At 44.9% G+C, this 19601-nt stretch overlaps 1 protein-coding gene across 1 annotated transcript in view; it reads left to right on the forward strand.

Annotated features, from left to right (window-relative positions):
- Nucleotides 1–19601, forward strand: part of LOC111982380 (homeobox protein Meis1) — a 33375-nt gene that overhangs the window by 10883 nt on the left and 2891 nt on the right. Inside the window, exons 8-11 of the mRNA XM_024013940.2 lie at nt 536–687; nt 9517–9593; nt 17957–18015; nt 19297–19386. Of these exons, the coding sequence (XP_023869708.1) occupies nt 536–687; nt 9517–9593; nt 17957–18015; nt 19297–19386 (378 nt within the window). The remainder of the gene's footprint in view (nt 1–535; nt 688–9516; nt 9594–17956; nt 18016–19296; nt 19387–19601) is intronic.

Genomic DNA, 19601 nt, shown 5'->3' on the forward strand with positions numbered 1-19601 from the left:
GCAGTTTGATCAATATATTCAGAGCAGTGATAAAACTGGGTAAAAAGGGTCGAATTTCTGAAGAAAACACGATCAGTTGCTGTCTTTTGCCCAAGATGCTGTAGCAGAATTCTCTCCTTTTGGCTGAAAACATTTATCTTTTAATGCACTAACTAAACACATTCAGCTAAACAAGGCCAGGAAAGCACGATCGCTAGCTAATCATGCAAAATATAAAATGAGTCCTTCCACAACCCAGAGAAGCTATGTTGAAAGGTTAGAATTCCTGAAGCAAAATGAGCAGTTGTTGACTGTTGTCCAAGAGAAGATAGTCGGTTGCCAGGTTGGAGCAGAATGGTCCCTCTTTATTCCCTACACAACCTGGGGAAATTTGTTTAAAAAAAGACAATTTCTGAAGTTAAACTAGCAGTTGTTTTCTGTTTGTCCAAGAGGAGATAGTCGGTTGCCAGGTTGGAGCCAAAATGTCCCAAACCTCCCTCCTTAGCTCCCTAATGGAACCACTCACTCACACTAACTGTTGGCTTTGTTTGTACAGGTGACTGCATGGACAACGGGGTGGCCTCTCCCAGCACTGGGGACGACGACGACCCTGACAAGGAAAAGAGGGATCGTCACAACAAGAAGCGAGGCATCTTCCCTAAAGTGGCCACCAACATCATGAGGGCGTGGCTCTTCCAGCACTTGACGGTGAGTAGAGTGGTGGATCACCATTACACTTCTTAGAAGCCAAGCAGTGGGACCTCGATACCAGTGGCCATTTTGAGCTCCAAGTCATGCCCTTTAGCCTCAGTTATACTTTATGGGTGTTTAGGGTTGTTGTGACAAGTCTGAAATGTAGCAATGAGGGAGGGGACTTTTCCACTGCTGCCTAGCAGGCTTAGGAGGATTCGGCTGTTGAAATGACTTTTGAATTGACTCAACCGAAGTTGTCAAACTGAGCCATGCATGCGGGTGTGCACGTGTGTGTTTGTTTGACAAGGCATATCAAAGCTATAGTGAAAATGATTTTGTAGATAACTTCTCCCTAACTCTCCTGTCAGTCGCTACGAGTGAAGTGAGTTGTGATAAAAGACTTTGGTTAACATTCAAATCAAATCAAACTTTATTTGTCACATGCGCCAAATACAACAAGTGTAGACCTTACCGTGAAATGCTTACTTACAAGCCCTCAACCAACAGTGCAGTTTAAGAGTCAAGAAAATATTTACCAAATAAACTAAAGTAAAAAAAATTATTAAAAAAATTATAAAAAGTAACACAATAACATAACAATAACGACGCTATATACAGGGGGTACCAATACCAAGTCAGTGTGCGGCGGTACAGGTTAGTTGAGGTAATTTGTACATGTAGGTAGGGGTGAAGTGACTATGCATAGATAATAAACAGCGAGTAGCAGCAGTGTACAAAACAAATTGGTGGGGGGGGGGGGGGGGGGTCAAATGTCATAGTCCAGTGGCCATTTGATGATGGGTTCAGTCAAGTCTTATGGCTTGAAGGGTAGAAGCTGTAGAAGGGTAGATGCAACTGGTAGGATGCCTCAGCGGTTGCAGCTGTAGAACTTTTTGAGGATCTGTGACCCTGCCAAATCTTTTCAGTCTCCTGAGGGGGACTTTTGGTCGTGCCCTCTTTACGACTGTCTTGGTGTGTTTGGACCATGATAGTCGTTGTGATGTGGCCCAAGGAACTTGAAACTCCGACCCGCTCCACTACAGCCTGTTGATGTTAATGGGGGCTGTTCGGCCCGCCTTTTTCCTGTGTTCACGATCAGCTCCTTTGTCTTGCTCACATTGAGGGAGAGGTTGTTGTCCTGGGCACAACACTGCCAGTTCTCTGACCTCCTCCCTATAGGCTGTCTCATCGTTGTCGGTGATCAGGCCTACCACTGTTGTGTCATCAGCAAACTTAATGATAGTGTTGGAATCGTGTTTGGCCACGCAGGGAGTACAGGAGGGGACTAAGTACACACCCCTGAGGGGCCCCAGTGTTGAGGATCAGCGTGGCAGACGTGTTGTTGCCTACCCTTATCACCTGGGGGCGGCCCGTCAGGAAGTTCAGGATCCAGTTGCAGAGGAAGGTGTTTAGTTCCAGGGTCCTTTGCTTAGTGATGAGCTTTGAGGGCACTGTGGTGTTGAACGTTGAGCTGTAGTCAATGAATAGCATTCTCACATAGGTGTTCCTTTTGTCCTGGTGGGAAAGGGCAGTGTGGAGTGCAATTGAGATTGCATCATCTGTGGATCTGTTGGGGCAGTATGCGAATTGGAGTGGGTCTAGGGTATCCGGGAGGATGCTGTTGATGTGAGCCATGACCAGCCTTTCAAAGCACTTCATGGCTATCGATGAGTGAGAGCTAGAATGACGTAGCAGTAAAAAGGGAGGCAATATTATCTGTGTCCATAGCCTCACGGATACATACTGTTAAAGGGAGACATATCTGACATACACAGAAATATCTAATTTACAGCTTTGGCCAAAGTTAGCAAGCTAGTCAATTGGCCAGCAGGCACTGAGTGAGAAACACTGAGAGGATTTTGCTATGTAGGCATTTCCCCCCCTTTTTCTGTCTAGGCTCCATACAAGGAGAGGCTAAATCGGGATGTCTCGATGGGGGTCAAGGTGGCTGCCAGGACCTACCACTGAACCTGGGTGGCTGCAGCCTGCAGCAGATGGGATGTGGGAGAGAGGGAGGAGAGATAACCCAGGTAGAGAGAGAGAGAGGGGGGAAGAGAGGTAGGGAGAGAGAGTTGACCATAGACATTCCCAGGTTCTCTGGAGAGTAAAATGTTTGTGTGTGTGTGTGTGTGTTTGTGTGCATTGTCAGTTAAGTGGTATTTAGAACTATGAGCACAGTATCTTCCATTTCCACCGTATCGATTCTCAAGGACTTGGTAAAGGTTCATGCATGTGGTCTAGCAAGCTGGCTGCGGATGTGTGTGTGCGTGTGTGTGTGTACCAGGAATCCTGGTGAGAAATGGGGCAGCACTCTTGCCCCTCCAGCAGGGAACCACGGGCCTTTTCTTCCTCTTTTCACCCCCCACATCTCATCCTCCACTCCCTCTCTTTACCCACTCACACAAATGGTATTTTCCTTTTTAATTGATCAAGAAATTAGTGTTAAACGAAAGCCGTTGCCCTGAAAAGCCCAAAGGAGACCCTGACTGCATCCCAAATGGCACCCCATTCCCTATACAGTGCGCTACCTATAACCAGGGCCCATTAGAGCTCTGATCAAAAGTAGTGCACTATGTAGGGAATATGGTGCCATTTAGGAAACAGACCCCTCTGCTTTTTTTCTGCACACGGGGCTCCCCAAAGAAAAGGTAATTATGTGATAGGGTAATGGGACGAAACCCAGGCGTTCAGATTGTTGCCATGCCCACTACATTGTGGGAGGATCCACTGGGATTTGGCGTGTCGTTACCACGTTGAGGGGGATAGGAGGCGGGGTGAGGAGTGAGGGAGGGGTTAGCAAGTTCCCTCCCTCATTTTTTATTAATAATTAGTTTTTTTCCATTTGAGATTTTTTCTTCTTCTCTTAGTTGTGCACAGAATATTGAAGCCTGCGAGTGAGAGGGGAGCCACAGCTTGTAAAAGAGAAACCACCGTGGAACGTGCTGTTTTCTTCACATGTTTTTGCTTCTCTTTTTACAAAGTGTTTCATGTAAAAAGCAAAAACCAACTGGAAGGCATAATCCCTGTTAATGCAATTAGAGGCTAATTTGCCACCCTCTTGCTCACAGATGTGCTGCAATAATAACGCGTGCTTCAACCCTGCAAGCACATTCTACCCAAACCTGAGCAGAAACAGGTGGGAAAGAAGTTGTACTGGGTCGCTAAGCGTACTGTAACTTTGTTTATTGAAGTTGAGGTTTGAATAAATGACAAGTTACCTGTAATTAAAAAACACCCAAATCTGTGAGTTACGGAATGCTTTGGTTACACAGAGGTGAAGAGAACTTCTGAACTGGGGTGGAGATGGCCTAATTCCCGAAATTTAGAGTTCGTAACCCATGCAATGCAGAAACATTTTCTATCCTGCTTTCCTGTCCTCTGGAAAAAGGAATGCCCTCCTAAGCAGAAAAAAGAGGAGTCTGGCTAGCGTTTCACAGGAAGCCCCTGGAATGACCTCATCCCCTCTCGCCCTGGGATCATCAAAGGTCAAAGTTTGACAGGTCATTTGAACCCATTCGTCATTGGTTGTTTATTGCCAGAGCCCCCTTGGATGTTGACGTGCCAATCACCCATGGCAAACTATGGTGTGCCACACAGCAGCCTATACGCTGGCTGGGAATTCCTGTACCATGCCAATGGCAGCCAGCCATCCCCATCCTCCTCCCCGTTCCCCCTCCCCCCGTCTACCCAGAGGCACATTTATAATGCTGTCTTGCCCTGATGTCATTAGATCTGGGACATGAAATTATACAAATTTAACATTGACTATGGCCTGACTGGTCTCTCCTGCCCCCCCCCCCCCCCAAAGTCCTGGACTTCCCAAGCTTGCCCCCATACACACTGTGTATTTACTGGCCTCCCCCCACCCCCAAACCACCCCGACTAGCGCCACTCATGTACGTGTGACGAATCATCTATCCATATTCATAATTTGTAAATTAAATTAGTCCCGAGACCTACGGTTCCTGATTATACCTTAATTCTATCCAAGCAAGCAACTCAGAATCGTTGGCGCCACCCAATTAAAGAATAAAGAACATTACACATGGTGTATAATCACGTCTTGGCTTCTCGGACTAAAATATGACCCTCCCTTTTTAGCTGAATGCGCCTCTTTGTTGGGGTAGCAATATCTGAAGTTCCTCTTGCCACTGTTTTTAAAATGTTCTTTAGATCCTTTTTGTTCTCGTGCCATTTGAGTTATTTGAGTTATTTGAGTTATTTGAGTTTCCAGGGAATATTTTGGAGGTAATGAGAAGACGATTATTGGAGTCAGTGGCAATCCAATTCCCTACATAGTGCACTACTAGCCCATATGGCTTTGTCAAAAGTAGTGCACTATGTAGGGAATACGGTACCATTTGAGACACATACAAAGAAGGGAGGAGCAGAAAGATGGGGCAGCCAAACAGGATATTTTTAGGAGACCTGTGGGGCATCTGAGTTCATTTATCCAATGCTGGCGCCCCATTGTGTCAGGCATGGTCTTCGCTCTTTCTCTGGGTCCCTCACCCTGCAGTGAAAACATCATCCATTACTTTTTGACAGGCCCCAGGACCTCCAGGGGCTTGGGACTCAGCGCCCAGCGGGGGTCGCCTTTATTGACCTCCAGAATCCAGCATGTGGTCACATACATCACTGGCTGGGGCCTTTTTCTCTGACAAGGTAAAATGGGCAGTGTTTAGTCCCGAAAAGATAATGAGGTGAGGAGAAGAGGGCCGATGGAGCGAGGACATTGGAGGAGATGGGCAGATGGCAGTACACATTGAACGGGGGAAGCTTTAGTTTGATTGGGGGTGCACTAGAGACGAGTTCAGCAGTTAAACCTGACTTGTTGGTGTTGCTCTGCAATCCATCTTTTGTCTTGATTGCTTTCCCCTATAGCAGCTGGACACACATTGGATGCATTTTTTTGTAGTGTCCCTCTCCTTACCCTCGCCAAAATGCCACAAATGGCAAAATGCTAACAAATCTTTGTTAAAATAGCACTGGATTTTGAATTATTTGTGAAGTTTAGCATTTAGCCTTACTGTAGTTCAATGACACCCCATCTAAAGCTAGGGCTCTCTCCAGGGATGTAGTGTTAAATAAAGATGGGTGAACTCTGCAGATCGAGATGATGGTTCATATCCAGTACGTTTATCCTCCACTATTTCGCCGCTCCTCTCACCTCTCGCCCCGTCCTACTCAGCTGTGTCCGGGTTGTGGGCGCGCTGGACCGACCGCCCTCGGAGCGGCTCCTCTCTCCAAATGAGGAGTAATTACAACCTCCTAACAGGTTTACTGGTCCAGTAAACAACATAATCACCCTCCCGAAACTTCTCCTGAATTGGCTGATCGGTTCAGTCGTGAACTCAAAGAGCTCGCAGCTCAAACCCCATTGGCTCACAGCAACCCTTCCCTCCAACCAGCAGGTGTGGAATAGAGTGGCAAGCCAACTTGCCTCCCCTCTTACCCCATAGCCGTGAAATGCCACGTATTATGTTACTGCTGTTTACTAATGAGATTGGTCAGTAGTAGGTACTCCCACTCATTAGAGGCCCTTGTTTGGGGGATGGGGTTGGTTGACGTGCTCCATCGCTGGGGCTAGCAGCAGAGGAATGTAGCCTGGGGCTTTGGGCCCTGTTGAAGGCCCACATTGGCCTGCCTGCCTGGCTGGATGAATGGCTGCTAGGTGGGAGACTGGTACAGCTGGCCTGTCACCACCTAGGCTGCCTCACAACCCACAGCCCAGCAGCAGCCACTTAGTGGTCGACACCAGGCAAGTCAGGGCCCACTATGTGAGTTGTAGTGTAGTGTGTTGTAGAAGGGTGGAAGAGTGTATGATGTGTTTGTGTGCGCGTGTGTGTGTGTGCGTATGTGTACATTATGTCCGTGTGTGTATGTGTGAGTGCGTACGTGCATGCGTGCATTCTCGCACGTGTGCATGTGTGTGTTTACCAAAGCCCTCTGACCAACACCCCTCCAACACGGACTCTCTCGCCAGTTTGACAGTAAAGCCCCCTTTCCATTTGATGTGATTAGACCCGCCTGCTAGGATCGGCCTGGTTGACGACGCTTCCCTCTGTTGCTGTTAATGTGGTGCTGAAAGGCATGGTGACGAGGTGTTCCCCTCGGAGTGGTCAGGCTGGCTGGAAGTGGAGCGGGAGGGAAATAGAGGCCTGTTGACTGTTGGTATTCTCGGTATCCCATGCTAACAGTTGAGTAGAAGTGACATTCATTTTCAGGCAGAGTCAATTGTGTTAGAAGCTAAGGCAAGTTACGTTCATTTTCAGGTAGAGTTAGTTGTTTTGGATTCTAAGCCAAGTTATATTCATTTTCAGGTAGAGTTAGTTGTTTGTAAAAGCTAGTTGCTTGGAAGACAAGACAAGTTACTTTCAGTTTCAGGTAGAGTCAGTTGTTTGTTAATTCTAAGCCAAGTTAGGCTCATATTCAAGTTAGTTGTGTGGAAGCTAAGCCAAGTTACATTCATTTTCAGGTTAGTTGTTTCAGCTAATCCTTAGCCCAGCTCTGTTGCCCCTGAGTATTTGTGTTGCTCTGCACTACTTTTTTTGCTGTTGGTGTCTTCTGTCTCCTTGGAGATTTGGTGTCTGTTAGCCATTCACCTGGAGGGCATGGTTTCATTCTGTCCCAGCATGCTAGAGAGCAGTTCTTGCCTGAGCATGGAGTGGCTGCTAGCTGGCGGCAGACCTGTGTCGCCATTCATGTCAGAGTGCTCCGAGTATAATGTCCCTATAGGCACAAATCTAGGATCAGCTTTAAATGCTATAATCCTAATGGTAATCGTTATAGTGAAGAATCACAAACTGACCTTGGATCAGCGTTGAGAGGCAACTTCATCTTCCTTGTGTCAGAGCCAAGGGTCATGTCCAGTAGGGAGAAAGCTTTTGAAACAGAGCAAAAAGGGGAGATACTGAACTCGTCCAACATGGACACATATTTTACGTTTTCGGTTGCAATGCGTTTTTCCACAGTGTACCCTACTGAACAGGACCCAGGCCTCAGTGCTGATTACAGGGTTGGGGATGGCCCGGCCTTAACTCTGGGGTGGTTAGCTCTGGGTCGGTTAGAGCCGCTAGTCCTTGCTAACAGGATTATAATTCATAATGAGCGGGTGGGTCGGGATTGGGGCCCAGAGTGGAAACTCTGAAATTAGGCCTGAGGTTACCAGCCTTTCCTATGTGTGTGTGTGCGGGAGTGTGTGTACGTGCATGTGCATGTGTGTGACTGTGCTTTCACTTTTGTGTTCTGGGAAGATGTTATGGTATCTTAACTTGTTTTTCCTCATGAATGTCATTGTAGAGATTGGTTCAAGGCAAGGTTTTTTTCAAATTGTCTCATAAATGTTTTGCTGCTATTTTTCCTTCTCTTAGTTGATAGAATTATCCACGTTATTCAGGAACAAAGGCCACTTGGAGGAACAGACAGCGAGGGACAATTTGATGAGGCGACACTGAGATTATCACTTTCTGTGGCGAATTAGACTCCGTTTAGGCCAATTACCTACAATCAAATCACATGGAAAGAGGGAAAGGCATCCATTACCAATTGATTCAGCGTCAATGGAAAAAAAACTCAGTAACATCAAAGACCCTCTCCCTGTCGCCACAGAAAAAGGATGTGGTCGATAAATATTCTCCAGGTGTAAAGTGTGTCATTTCTAGCTTTGTGCCTATGTGGAATTGGCCTGCAGGTGTATGGCATCTCAGATGGTTTGAACTGGTCACAGTGGAGGTCTGATTTCTAATGTTAAATAGCATTAGATGTCATTTTTAATTTTTTTCATTGAACCTTTATTTAACTAAGGCAAGTCAGTTAAGAACAAATTCTTATTTACAATGACGGCCTACACCGGCCAAACCCAGACGATAACGGGACAATTGTGCGCTGCCCTATGGGGACTCCCAATCACGGTCGGATGTGATACAGCCTATGAAGGGTTGGGACAGTAGATGTTCTGACCTTTTCCTCTTCTGGTCAATCCATAGTTTGACCTCCTTTCCTATATCGTAGCTCCCTTATTCTCACTGACTTGACAGGTCTGGAGATGGTTGAAAGCTATAGGCTTGGTTTAGTTACTGACATAGTGCTCCCCTATCCAGTTCTTTCAGATTAGGGAGTAGGAGTGGAAAGTAAATAGAAAAGGGAGCGCTGTTAAATGCATTGGGATTCTCCGTGTGACTTAAACTCCACTTCTCTACACACCACGTACAACACATCGCCGTACAACTGCTCACAACACCCAACACACACCCACACACACACACACCACACCACACACAACCCACACCACACACAAACACACACAACACACCACCACAACCACACCACACACACACACACACCACACACACACGCCTGTATCTATTTCCCCCCACTGCTAAGAGAACCCTCAACCTACTCTAGGGCGTTATCAAGGAGCTTTTGTGTGTGTGTGTGTGTGTGTGAGAGCTTGTGTGTGTGTGTGTGTGTGTGTGTGTGTGTGTGTGCAAAGCACTAGTATCACCCCTAATTAATATAGCTGTTTCTTCACTCGGGTAAACTCTTTAATTGGCTCACACACACACACACGCACGCACGCACGCACGCACACACACACACACACACACACACACACAAACACAAACACAAACACACACACACCGTTAATTATGATTCCATCTCATATTGCCCTAATGAGTCTTTGGAGCCACACCTCCGTTTGTTCGCGCTAATTAGCAGCTGCCGCTGCTAGCACAGCCACAACAACACAGACAACACAAAAGCCGTTTTTTGGTTTTCTTTCAGTTACTATTTCCTTTATATTCATAATGTTCTTTCTTTTTCTTTTTCTCGTTGAAACAGCATCCTTACCCTTCGGAAGAGCAGAAGAAACAACTGGCCCAGGACACGGGGTTAACGATCCTACAAGTCAACAATTGGTGAGTNTCGTTGAAACAGCATCCTTACCCTTCGGAAGAGCAGAAGAAACAACTGGCCCAGGACACGGGGTTAACGATCCTACAAGTCAACAATTGGTGAGTTGGATTGGGGTTGTTTGGTGTCTGCATGTGTTTACATGGCAGTAATACTTAGGCCGCGTCTTAAATGGCAACCTATTCCCCATAGGGCTCTGGTCAAAAGCAATGCACTATATAGGGAATGGGATGCCGTTTGGGATGCTGCCTTAGTTAGTTTACTCCACCCCAGGCAACCTGCGTCTAATGATCTGAATGATTAATTCCTCTGGGAACACCCGAAAATATCCCGCCTTGGCTTCAGTTAATTGGAATGAGAGGAAACCTGTGGAATAGTTCCAGTGTTGCGGCGTGCATTTACTACAGTATTTACTAGTCTGAAAGAAGAAAGTAGGACATTTCACTGTACTTTGATCTCTTTTATGAATAAATATCCACAGTTATTAACAAAGTATGAGGTAATAGGCTGCAATGTGTTTAATTCTGGCTGGTTATGGAGGCAAAACATAGACAAGAATGATGATTCAACCAACTCTACGAAAAGTCTCAATCTTCACATGTACAGATGTACAGACATCCTATCCAATTGAACCCTAGCCTAGGCGAATATACGCAGCAATATACATGAGCAAATACAGAATACAGAAAATGCAATCGATGGTTTATGGATTAACTCTACACCATTCCAACTACTGTTTAGCCTTTATATGCATGCACTATGCACAGTATTTCCCAATATGCATCTGTCAAAATGAATACCCACAGAACAATCCTCTGTCAATTCTAAAGCTGTTGTATGCGCTGATCATTTGCCTATGAACCGGAGTTATACTGTGAGCACTGAGGCGGTGTGCACTAGTAGGACGTGCACTGTGTGCAGCTCACCCTGCACTATCAGCTCAGACATAAATATCACTGTCATGTCTACCTCTGATAAGCCTCCCAGTAAAGCGATAAAAACAATCACGAATCCCAAAAGTGCTAAAAATAGCCCACATTAACATATGTAGCCTACCCTAATGACATTCATCACTATTGCAGTTGTTCCATGTATATTATAACTTTTTTTATTACAATTTGTATTGTTTATATTTCAGTCAATAGTCATGGTGCTCCCCGATGGTCATTCCACCCCACCACACCCCCTCAATAGTTTTTACTCTGCCTCAACCTCAATGAACATTTATTTATTCATCGCTGCCACAGTTGTTATTATGTTTATAGTGCTATTTCTATTTCTATCGTTGTTGTTTTATTGCCATTTTCATTATTTTATTTCACTAAGTCCTGCATGTTGAAGCGCGAAGCCTAAGATTTTTACTGTACCCTGCAATCCCACCTGCAACCCTGTACACGTGACTATTAAACACTGCATCTTAATCCGAATCTGAAACAAGGTTCATGAAATCGATAACTTGCTCGTAACAGATAACATTCATTGACTGACTATCTCTGAAACTCACTTAGATAATACCTTTAGTTATACCGTGGTAGCAATACATGGTTTCAACATCTTCAGAGGAGACAGGAATGCCACTGGTGGAGGTGTTGCCGTTTATGTTCAGAGTCATATTCCTGTAAGGCTTAGAGAGGATGTCATGTTAAAGGCTGTAGAAGTAATGTGGCTACAGGCTCACCTGCCTCACCTAAAGCCCATTGTTGTGGGAAGCTGCTATAGACCACCAAGTGCTAACAGTCAGAATCTGGATAATATGTGAGAAATGCTTGATAATGTAGGTGATATCAACAGAGAGGTCAATTGTTTTGGGTGATGTAAATATTGACTGGCTTCCATCAAGCTGCCCACTCAAGAAAAATCTTTAAACTGTAACCAGTGCCTGCAACCAGGTTCAGGTTATCAGTCAACCTACCAGGGTAGTTACAAACAGCACAGGAAGGAAATCATCCACATGTATTGATCACATCTTTACCAATGCGGCAGAAATCTGCTCTTAAGCAGTATCCAAATCCATCAGATGTAGTGATCATAATACTGTATAGTATATCTAGGAAAACCAAAATTCAACATGGATTATAAAGCAACATTAATTATACTACCAAGAATAGCAAAGCACCCTTTACTGGCTCAAACAGCCGACCAATCAGTCTGTTACCATTTCACAGTAAAGAAATGAACAACATATTTTCAGCACACTTATAGGGAAGGGCATTCGACATGTACGGCACTTAAACAAATGACTGATGATTGGCTGGGAGAAATTGAGAATATAAAGATTGTGGGAGCTGTTTTTTAAGACTTCAGTGCAGCTTTTGACATTATCAATCATAATCTGCTGCTGGAAAAATGTGTGTGTTATGGATTTACATCCCCTGATATATTGTGCATCGAGAGTTACGTGTCTAACAGAACACAGAGGGTGTTCTTTAATGGAAGCCTCTCCAACATAATTCAGGTAAAGTCAGGCAATCCCCAGGGCAGCTGCCTAGGGCCCTTACTTTTTAAAATCTTTACTAATGACCTGCAACTGGCTGATGACTCAACACTATACATGTCAGCTACTGAAATGACTGCAACACTTAACAAATAACTGCAGTCAGTTTCAGAATGTGTGGCAAGAAATATGTAAGTTAGTCCTAAATATTTCAAAAACTAAAAGCATTGTATTTGGGACAAATCATTCACTAAACCCTAAACCTCAACTAAATCTTGTAATGAATCATGTGGAAATTGAGCAAGTTGAGGAGACTAAACTGCTTGGAGTAACCGTGGATTGTAAACTGTCATGGTCAAAACACATTGATGCAACAGTAGCTAAGAGGTCTGTCCATAATAAATTGCTGCTCTACCTTCTTAACAACACTATCAAGGCATGTCCGACAGGCCCTAGTTTTGTCGCACCCGGACTGCTGTTCAGTAGTGTGGTCAGGAGCCACAAAGAGGGACTTAAAATTGGCCCAGAACAGGGCAGCACGGCAGGCCCTTAAATGTACACAGAGAGCTAACATTTATAATATGCATGGCCCAAAGTAGAGGAGAGTTCGACTTCATCACTACTTGTATTTGTGAGAAGTATTGACATCTTGAATGCACCGAGCTGTCTTTTTAAACTACTAGCACACAGCTCAGACACCCATGCATACTCCACAAGACATACCACCAGAGGTCTATTCACAGTCCCCAAGTCCAGGACAAACTATTGGAGGCGCACAGTACTAAATAGAACCATGACTACTTGGAACTCTATTCCACGTCAAGTAACTCATGCAAGCAGTAAAATCTGATTTAAAAAACGAATAAAAATACACCTTATGTTACAGCGGGGCTTGTGAAGAGACACACACACAGGCACAGACACACGCATACACACACATGACAACATACGCACTATACACACACTTACACATGGATTTTGTGTTGTAGATATGTGTTAGTAGAGTAGTGGCCTGAGGGCACACACTTAATGTATTCTGAAATCTGTAGTGAAATGTAATGTCATGTTTTTAATTGTATATAACTGCCTTAATTTTGTTGTAACCCAGGAAGAGGGGATCCATAATAAATACAAATACAAGCGCCACAAAGATCTGAAATCTCAAACTCGCTCCTCCCTGAATAGTGCAGTAATAATTAGCAAAAACTAGTGAAGATGGCCCTGCGGTGTGCCACACTGCCATGGTTATTGGGCGGAAGGTAATGGCTCACACAGAGAGGCCAGGTGCTGTAGCCAGGTAGAGAGGAGAACCCAGCGTGTTCCTGCACACTCAGCTGCAATCAGCACTTATGCCTGCCTGGGTCCTGTTCAGTCAGGCACACCGTAGAAAAATGTCTTACAATGAAAAGGAAAATCTGCATTGTTTATTGGACAGTTCACAGTAGTACCTTCCCGTTTCACTCTGTTTCAAAACTCATACAGAAAGGACATGTGCTGTAGCCAGGTAGAGCGGAGAACCCAGCTTGTTGCTAGTGCACACTCAGCGGCACACTTTTCCTCTTTCAAGGACGGTGAGGTCGTGAAACATTGTGTGTGTTCCAAATGGCACCCTATTCCCTTTATACTGCACTACTTTTGACCTGTGCCCCATGCACTACTTTTGACCATAGGCTCTGGTCAAAAGTTGTGCACTATATAGGGAATAAGGTGCCATTAGTGACACAATCAGGATAGGCTCTCAGGGGCGTTGGTTAGCTGCTCAACCTAGCATGCAGGTAGTAGTACCACACAGGCCCCATGGGAATCAGGGGTGTGAGAGAGGTGGGGTGGGGAATGGAGCGAGAGGAAGAATATAAATAGAGGGGTAGATAGGATGTTTGCACATTCTGGATGGGTGGTGAGGGGTGGGGTATGGGAAATATTGTTTCATTTGATGGAGATTGATGACTTCTCCTGCTATTAGTGTAGCAGCAATGCTAATATTGTGTCATCTATTATTTGTCTGTTACCGTGGTAACTTGGCTGGCGAGCTGATTTTCAGAGGGAGTCCAGGTTTTTCTCTTGTATTATGCTGAGAAATACAAATGAATTTGCAAGTTTAGCCAACTTTGCTTTCAGAAAACTGCAAATGAGGCCTTCTTGTTGGTGTCTCTCCCATGTATGCTTTTAAATGGACTTGTGCGTGTGTGTGTGTGTGTTTCTATGTTCTACCAGTATCTGTGTGTGTCTGTCTGTGTGTGGAGAGATGGCGGGTTCACAGTTTAGTTAATGGAAACACTCCTCTGAGTTTGGCGAGAGGTGCCCACCGAGGGGTGTAAGGGGGGAAGGTAGGGTTTAGCAATGAGGTAATGGCCTCCCACTGTTCAACAACAGAGCCTAATGTTGCCGTGGGGAATTGTGGTTGTAGGCGACCCCCGCGTATGTCCTTTTCGTTAAAAGCACCAACCTTTGAATCACACACACACACACACACACACACACACACACACACACACACACACACACACACACACACACACACACACACACACACGTACTGTTCTTGGAATCGCCGCCTGCGGTGGAACGTTACAGATATTCGAGGTGTGTGTAGGAATCAGAGCCGTTTGGCCTCTCAACTCAGCGGCTGGCGCTGACGTTTTTTCGCCCATTTTTTCTATGTCCTCTCTGGAATTTATGTGGTGGAAAAGTACTACATTGTCATACTTGAGTTAAAGTCAAGATACCTTAATAGAAATGACTCAAGTAAAAGTGGAAGTCACCCAGTGAAATACTACTTGTGTAAAAGTGTAAGAGTATTTGGTAAAAATATACTTAAGTATCAAAAGTAAAAGTATAAAACATTTCAAATTCCATATACTGTATTAACCAAAGCAGGCGACACCATTTTTCTTGTTTTAATATTATGGATAGACAGGGGCACACTCCAACACTCCAACACAATTTACAAACAACGCATGGGTGTTTAGTGAGTCCGCCAGATCAGCGGCAGTAGGGACGACCATGGATGTTCTCTTGTAAGTGTGTGAATTGGAGCATTTTCCTGTGCTGCTAAGTTTTCAAAGTAGTTTTGGGTGTCAGGGAAAATAATGTATGAGTAAAAAGTACATTATTTTCTTTAGGAATGTAGTGAAGTAAAGGTAAAAGTTGTCAAAAATATAAATAGAAAAGTAAAGTACAGATACCACAAAAACTACTTAAGTAGTACTTTAAAGTACTTTTACTTAAGTACTTTAAACCACTGATTTTAAATGAAGCAGCAGCACAGTCTATTTCCTCGACATACACATGCATTGCATAGTCATCGTTCAATTGACATTGCGTTAGTGCCTTGAATATACTGTACATGCACGGGCTCGTTTGTCAGTCACATACTAAGTGCAGTAGGATGGTTGCGGAGAGGTTGTGGCGAGGTTGCCGAAGCGTTTAAGTCCCCCTACCTCATAACAGGGCCATAGCTGATTGGAACAAGGTGAGAAGGGGGGGTGATGTCAATGACGTTTTCACGGCAAACAGCTGGACTGGTTTATTCAAACACACCCAAGGGCGGGCGTGCAAGGGGGAGTTGGGGGACGGGAGGGGAGGGGGGGTTAGGGGGAAGCTGACCTGAGAATGACACCCCGGGAGGCGGGTTTAGGGGCCATTTTACGACCAGGGGAGCCCAGACTGGAGGGGAGCGCTCGTTTATTTTAATCCTCACAGGAGAGGCGTTTCACCGTGCTGAGGCTCTGCAGCCTGCAGTGGACGAGAACAGATGCCGCCGCATCAAATTAGCTAAAGGAGGATACTTCAGTTGTTGGGGTTGCTCTTTCTTGAGGGCATTACTTTAAACAGAAAATGCTTTTCGAGCTGTGTTTTTATGTGTACATTTGATGGTGGTTGGTGGTGAGGTAGTATTTATAAAGTTGTGGATCAGGGTTGGGGTCAATTCCAGTTCAATTCAGGGAGTGAAAGTAAAGAGAAGGCTTTTCAATGCAATAGTTCCTGAGATGATTGAATTGAAATGGAATGGACCCTAACCCTATTGTGGATACCCTGGCTGTATCTAGAAGTGCTTACTTCACTACATGCTAAGCGTACAAGTTCATATCACACAAAGCCGTCGTAAACTAATGTTTTTCTTCAGAAAAACAACGCTTTTCAAAAGTGGAGGGTTTTTACAACACGTCTAGTCAGAAGAATAGGCCTCTATTGTGGGAGTGGGAGCCAGAGAGGGGTGGATGGTCGCACTTATTGTGCGGTGGGAAGCGGAGGGCTGAAGCAGGGCCATAAACGCAGTCCCATGGTGTGAAGGGTTCGCGGAGGGGTGAAACTTTTAACTCCCTAACAGAGGACGCAGCCTTGGCCGCGCCACATGGCGCTCTATTCCCCCTTTCATTGGCTGCTTAAAAGGCGGAGCTAGGGGGTGTGTGGTGGTGCCCGGGCTCTCACACAAACAGTGCGCCCCACAGCCTCTGCACCCCTTTCTCTCCCTCTATCTCTCTCTCCTTTGAGACCCCTAACACTACATACCACCCCTATGCTCCCCACCATGATTCGTCACAGTATCATCAAGGAAATGTCCTTCTTGTGGTTTTTTGTGGAAGCACTCTGGCCTAAGGGACTTTGCGCCTCATTTGTCAAGGCTTTGTTGATATGAAAGTGATTGGTTCCCCTTTATTTTTATGGTTCAATCACCCAAAACATCACCTAATAGCCATAATTTATTGTCTGATAGATATACAGTATGTTATTACACTAAAAAAGCATGCAGCTCTAGAAAGGCTTCATCATATGACTCGGTTTTCTAGTTCAGTTTGGGTCTCTTCTCCTCACTTCTCTCTTAGTATCTTCTTCTCACCACATCTTCACCCCGCCCCCTCCCACTCCTCCTCCCACTCCTCCCGCCCCCTGCCGCCCCTGCTTCTGCCTTTTATTCGGCGCCCTGCTGAAAGGAGTGTTGTGGCTTTTGTTTCCCTGAAAAGGAAACCCGTTCCTCCCCTTTTCTCTTCTCTCTTTTTTTCCGAAGAAAAAGATGAAATGGAACCATCCCGCCAGGGGTAAAAAGGCAGGGGGACATAAATCAAGTTGGAACCACTGAGCTTTCACTCCCTGGGTCGGCAGGGGTCACGGGGCGGGTTCACAAGGCTTTAGGCTGAGCAAGACCAGAGTGCTCCTCTGCCGAGGGCGCTGGGTCACGGGGCCGCCAGGGTCAAAGGTCAGGGATCATGCATACCAGAATGATGGCTTTCAAGAGCACAATTATACTTAGAGGGGACGTGTATGAATGTAGGACAACTCTCTGCAAACATTGCTATTCCGTAATGCACCTAAGGTATCCCACAGCAGAGAGATTTAGTTGTATGAGCTTTGTTTGGATGTGTGCTAAGGGGATGGTACACTAAAAATCTATACTAGTATATGAGGACTTTACTTAATCAGTGCTTGGTGTATTTTATGTAATGGAAAGCTAAATAGAATTTTGCTGTGACATGAAATGTTTTGGACTTAAAGGACCAACATTTTCAGAGACAGTATATCAAGTGTCTACTGTATTGGTGGATATCAAAGAAGTGTATGCTTCCACCAGCAGCGGCCATTTTCTATGAACTCATAGATATTCTAGGTGTTTGGTTTGATAAGAATCACAGTTACTGTCCAAGAAGCCATTTTTCTCTTTGAAAGCCACAGTTTGAGAGGAAGTTGAGGTTTCCACGTTCTTTTAGTGAAGTGTAGACCAGATGCCTGGACAACGTCAGGCAACCATCGCTGACAGCGAGCATTTTTTTTCTTCTCGTAACGCCAAAGTCGAATGAATGCTTTTCCTCTGTGGTCCCAAAACAGTACATTGAAATCATATGCTGCTCGCCAGGCCTCATTTATAACGTGTTGCTGTCTTCTCTCTCCTCCACTGCCCTCCCCCATTCCCTCCCTCCCTCATTCCCTCTCTTTCAGGTTCATCAACGCGAGACGAAGAATTGTACAGCCCATGATCGACCAGTCCAATAGAGCAGGCAAGTCTCCCGTCAAATTTGAGTGGTTTCAATTCATGTGGTAAAGTTGTTTCACTTCAAGTCAACGCAGGAATATGAACTCGTCAAGTAAACAGGTCAACATAGATAAAAATACATCTTAAAACGTCTCAACTTTTTTACATGAATTAAAACATAAATTAATCTGTTGTGAACTTCTCCTGCTACTATCTCCAGTCTTGCCCCTTCTGGTCTTCGATGTGTTTAACTGAACGGACGGACGGGCTTAACTACGGGAGTGAAGGGCCACTAAATCCCAGAGGATTAGCCCAGACAAAGACGCTAATCACTTTGACTAGCCAGTCCATTGAAAGTTTAACCTTGGATTAAAAACAAACAAGGAGCAAGTGAAACTGAAGCTAAAATATGACCAGTTGTTTACCTTTGCTTTTTTACAAATTGAAATTTAATTTCAGAATTAAAACTTTTTGATAAAAAAACAACTTTTTACAGTAGACAAAATGTGTTGAGTAGGACTTTGGTTTACTTCATTAGTCTCTCTCTCTTTCCCCCCTCTCTCTCTCTCTCTTCCTCTCTCTCCCTCTCTGCTAAAGACAGAGCAGTCCCCTGGCACATGCCTTGTTTTGGAGCTGCTGTAAAATTTATGACCTGTGATGAGGGTTAGGGGTTAGGGTTGCATTAGGGGAACTCTGTAAAGTTCAAAGACGGACCGAGGAGCTTGAACTGTTGCTCCGGCTCATGTAACCAGAACCAGCTTCTCTACCTGAGGCTGCCTACACTTTATGATATGAGGGAGACAGAAAGCCGAATCACAGCCCCTTCCTCTGCCACTAATTGTTCCATAAGCGATAGTGGATGGATTAAATAGTAACCTGGTGGAAAAGTAGTTCCTTAATTACGTACTATAATCATGGTTAAGCGGTTCGCTTAAAGGCGTGTTTAATGAGTCAAAGTGTTGTTATAAGTTACTTATCTCTGTGTATTTCGAGGTAATTACGTTCAAGTTGCCAGAACAGTAATCTATTTACTAATATCAAGTTGCTCTTTCACAGCATAAGCCATAAGGACAACTTGATATGAACTCTTACCAATACATACGAAGTCATTTGTTAGTAATTAAGCCTGATGATGAAGAAAATTACCTCCCAAATAATCTTGTAATTAGAGGATAATAGTGAGAGAATAATGAGGACAGACCAATCCGGGAGAGGGAACGTATTCTGGGGGCGCACCGGTAATTAAAACTTATGCAATATTCTAATTAGCATTTCCTTCTGTCTCGGCCTGTGTTTTTTTCGCCAGTGACTGGAGGAGGGCCCTACACCCCAGATGGTCAACCAATGGGAGGGTTCGTTATGGACGGCCAGACACACATGGGAATCAGACCACCTGGTAAAGACTCCTATCTCTTAACTCCTACGTCTCAGACACACACATACACACACGTACACACATGCACATATGCACACATGCACGCACACACACACAAACACACACACACAAACACACACTAACTTTTGAGTCCCTCAAAACACGCGCCATGGACCTGACTGGTTCCCATTCCCCCCTCCCCTGTCACAGTATAATTTACTCACCCTATCTCCCCT

Source organism: Salvelinus sp. IW2-2015, linkage group LG21, assembly GCF_002910315.2.
Source record: "Salvelinus sp. IW2-2015 linkage group LG21, ASM291031v2, whole genome shotgun sequence".
Classification (NCBI taxonomy): domain Eukaryota; kingdom Metazoa; phylum Chordata; class Actinopteri; order Salmoniformes; family Salmonidae; genus Salvelinus; species Salvelinus sp. IW2-2015.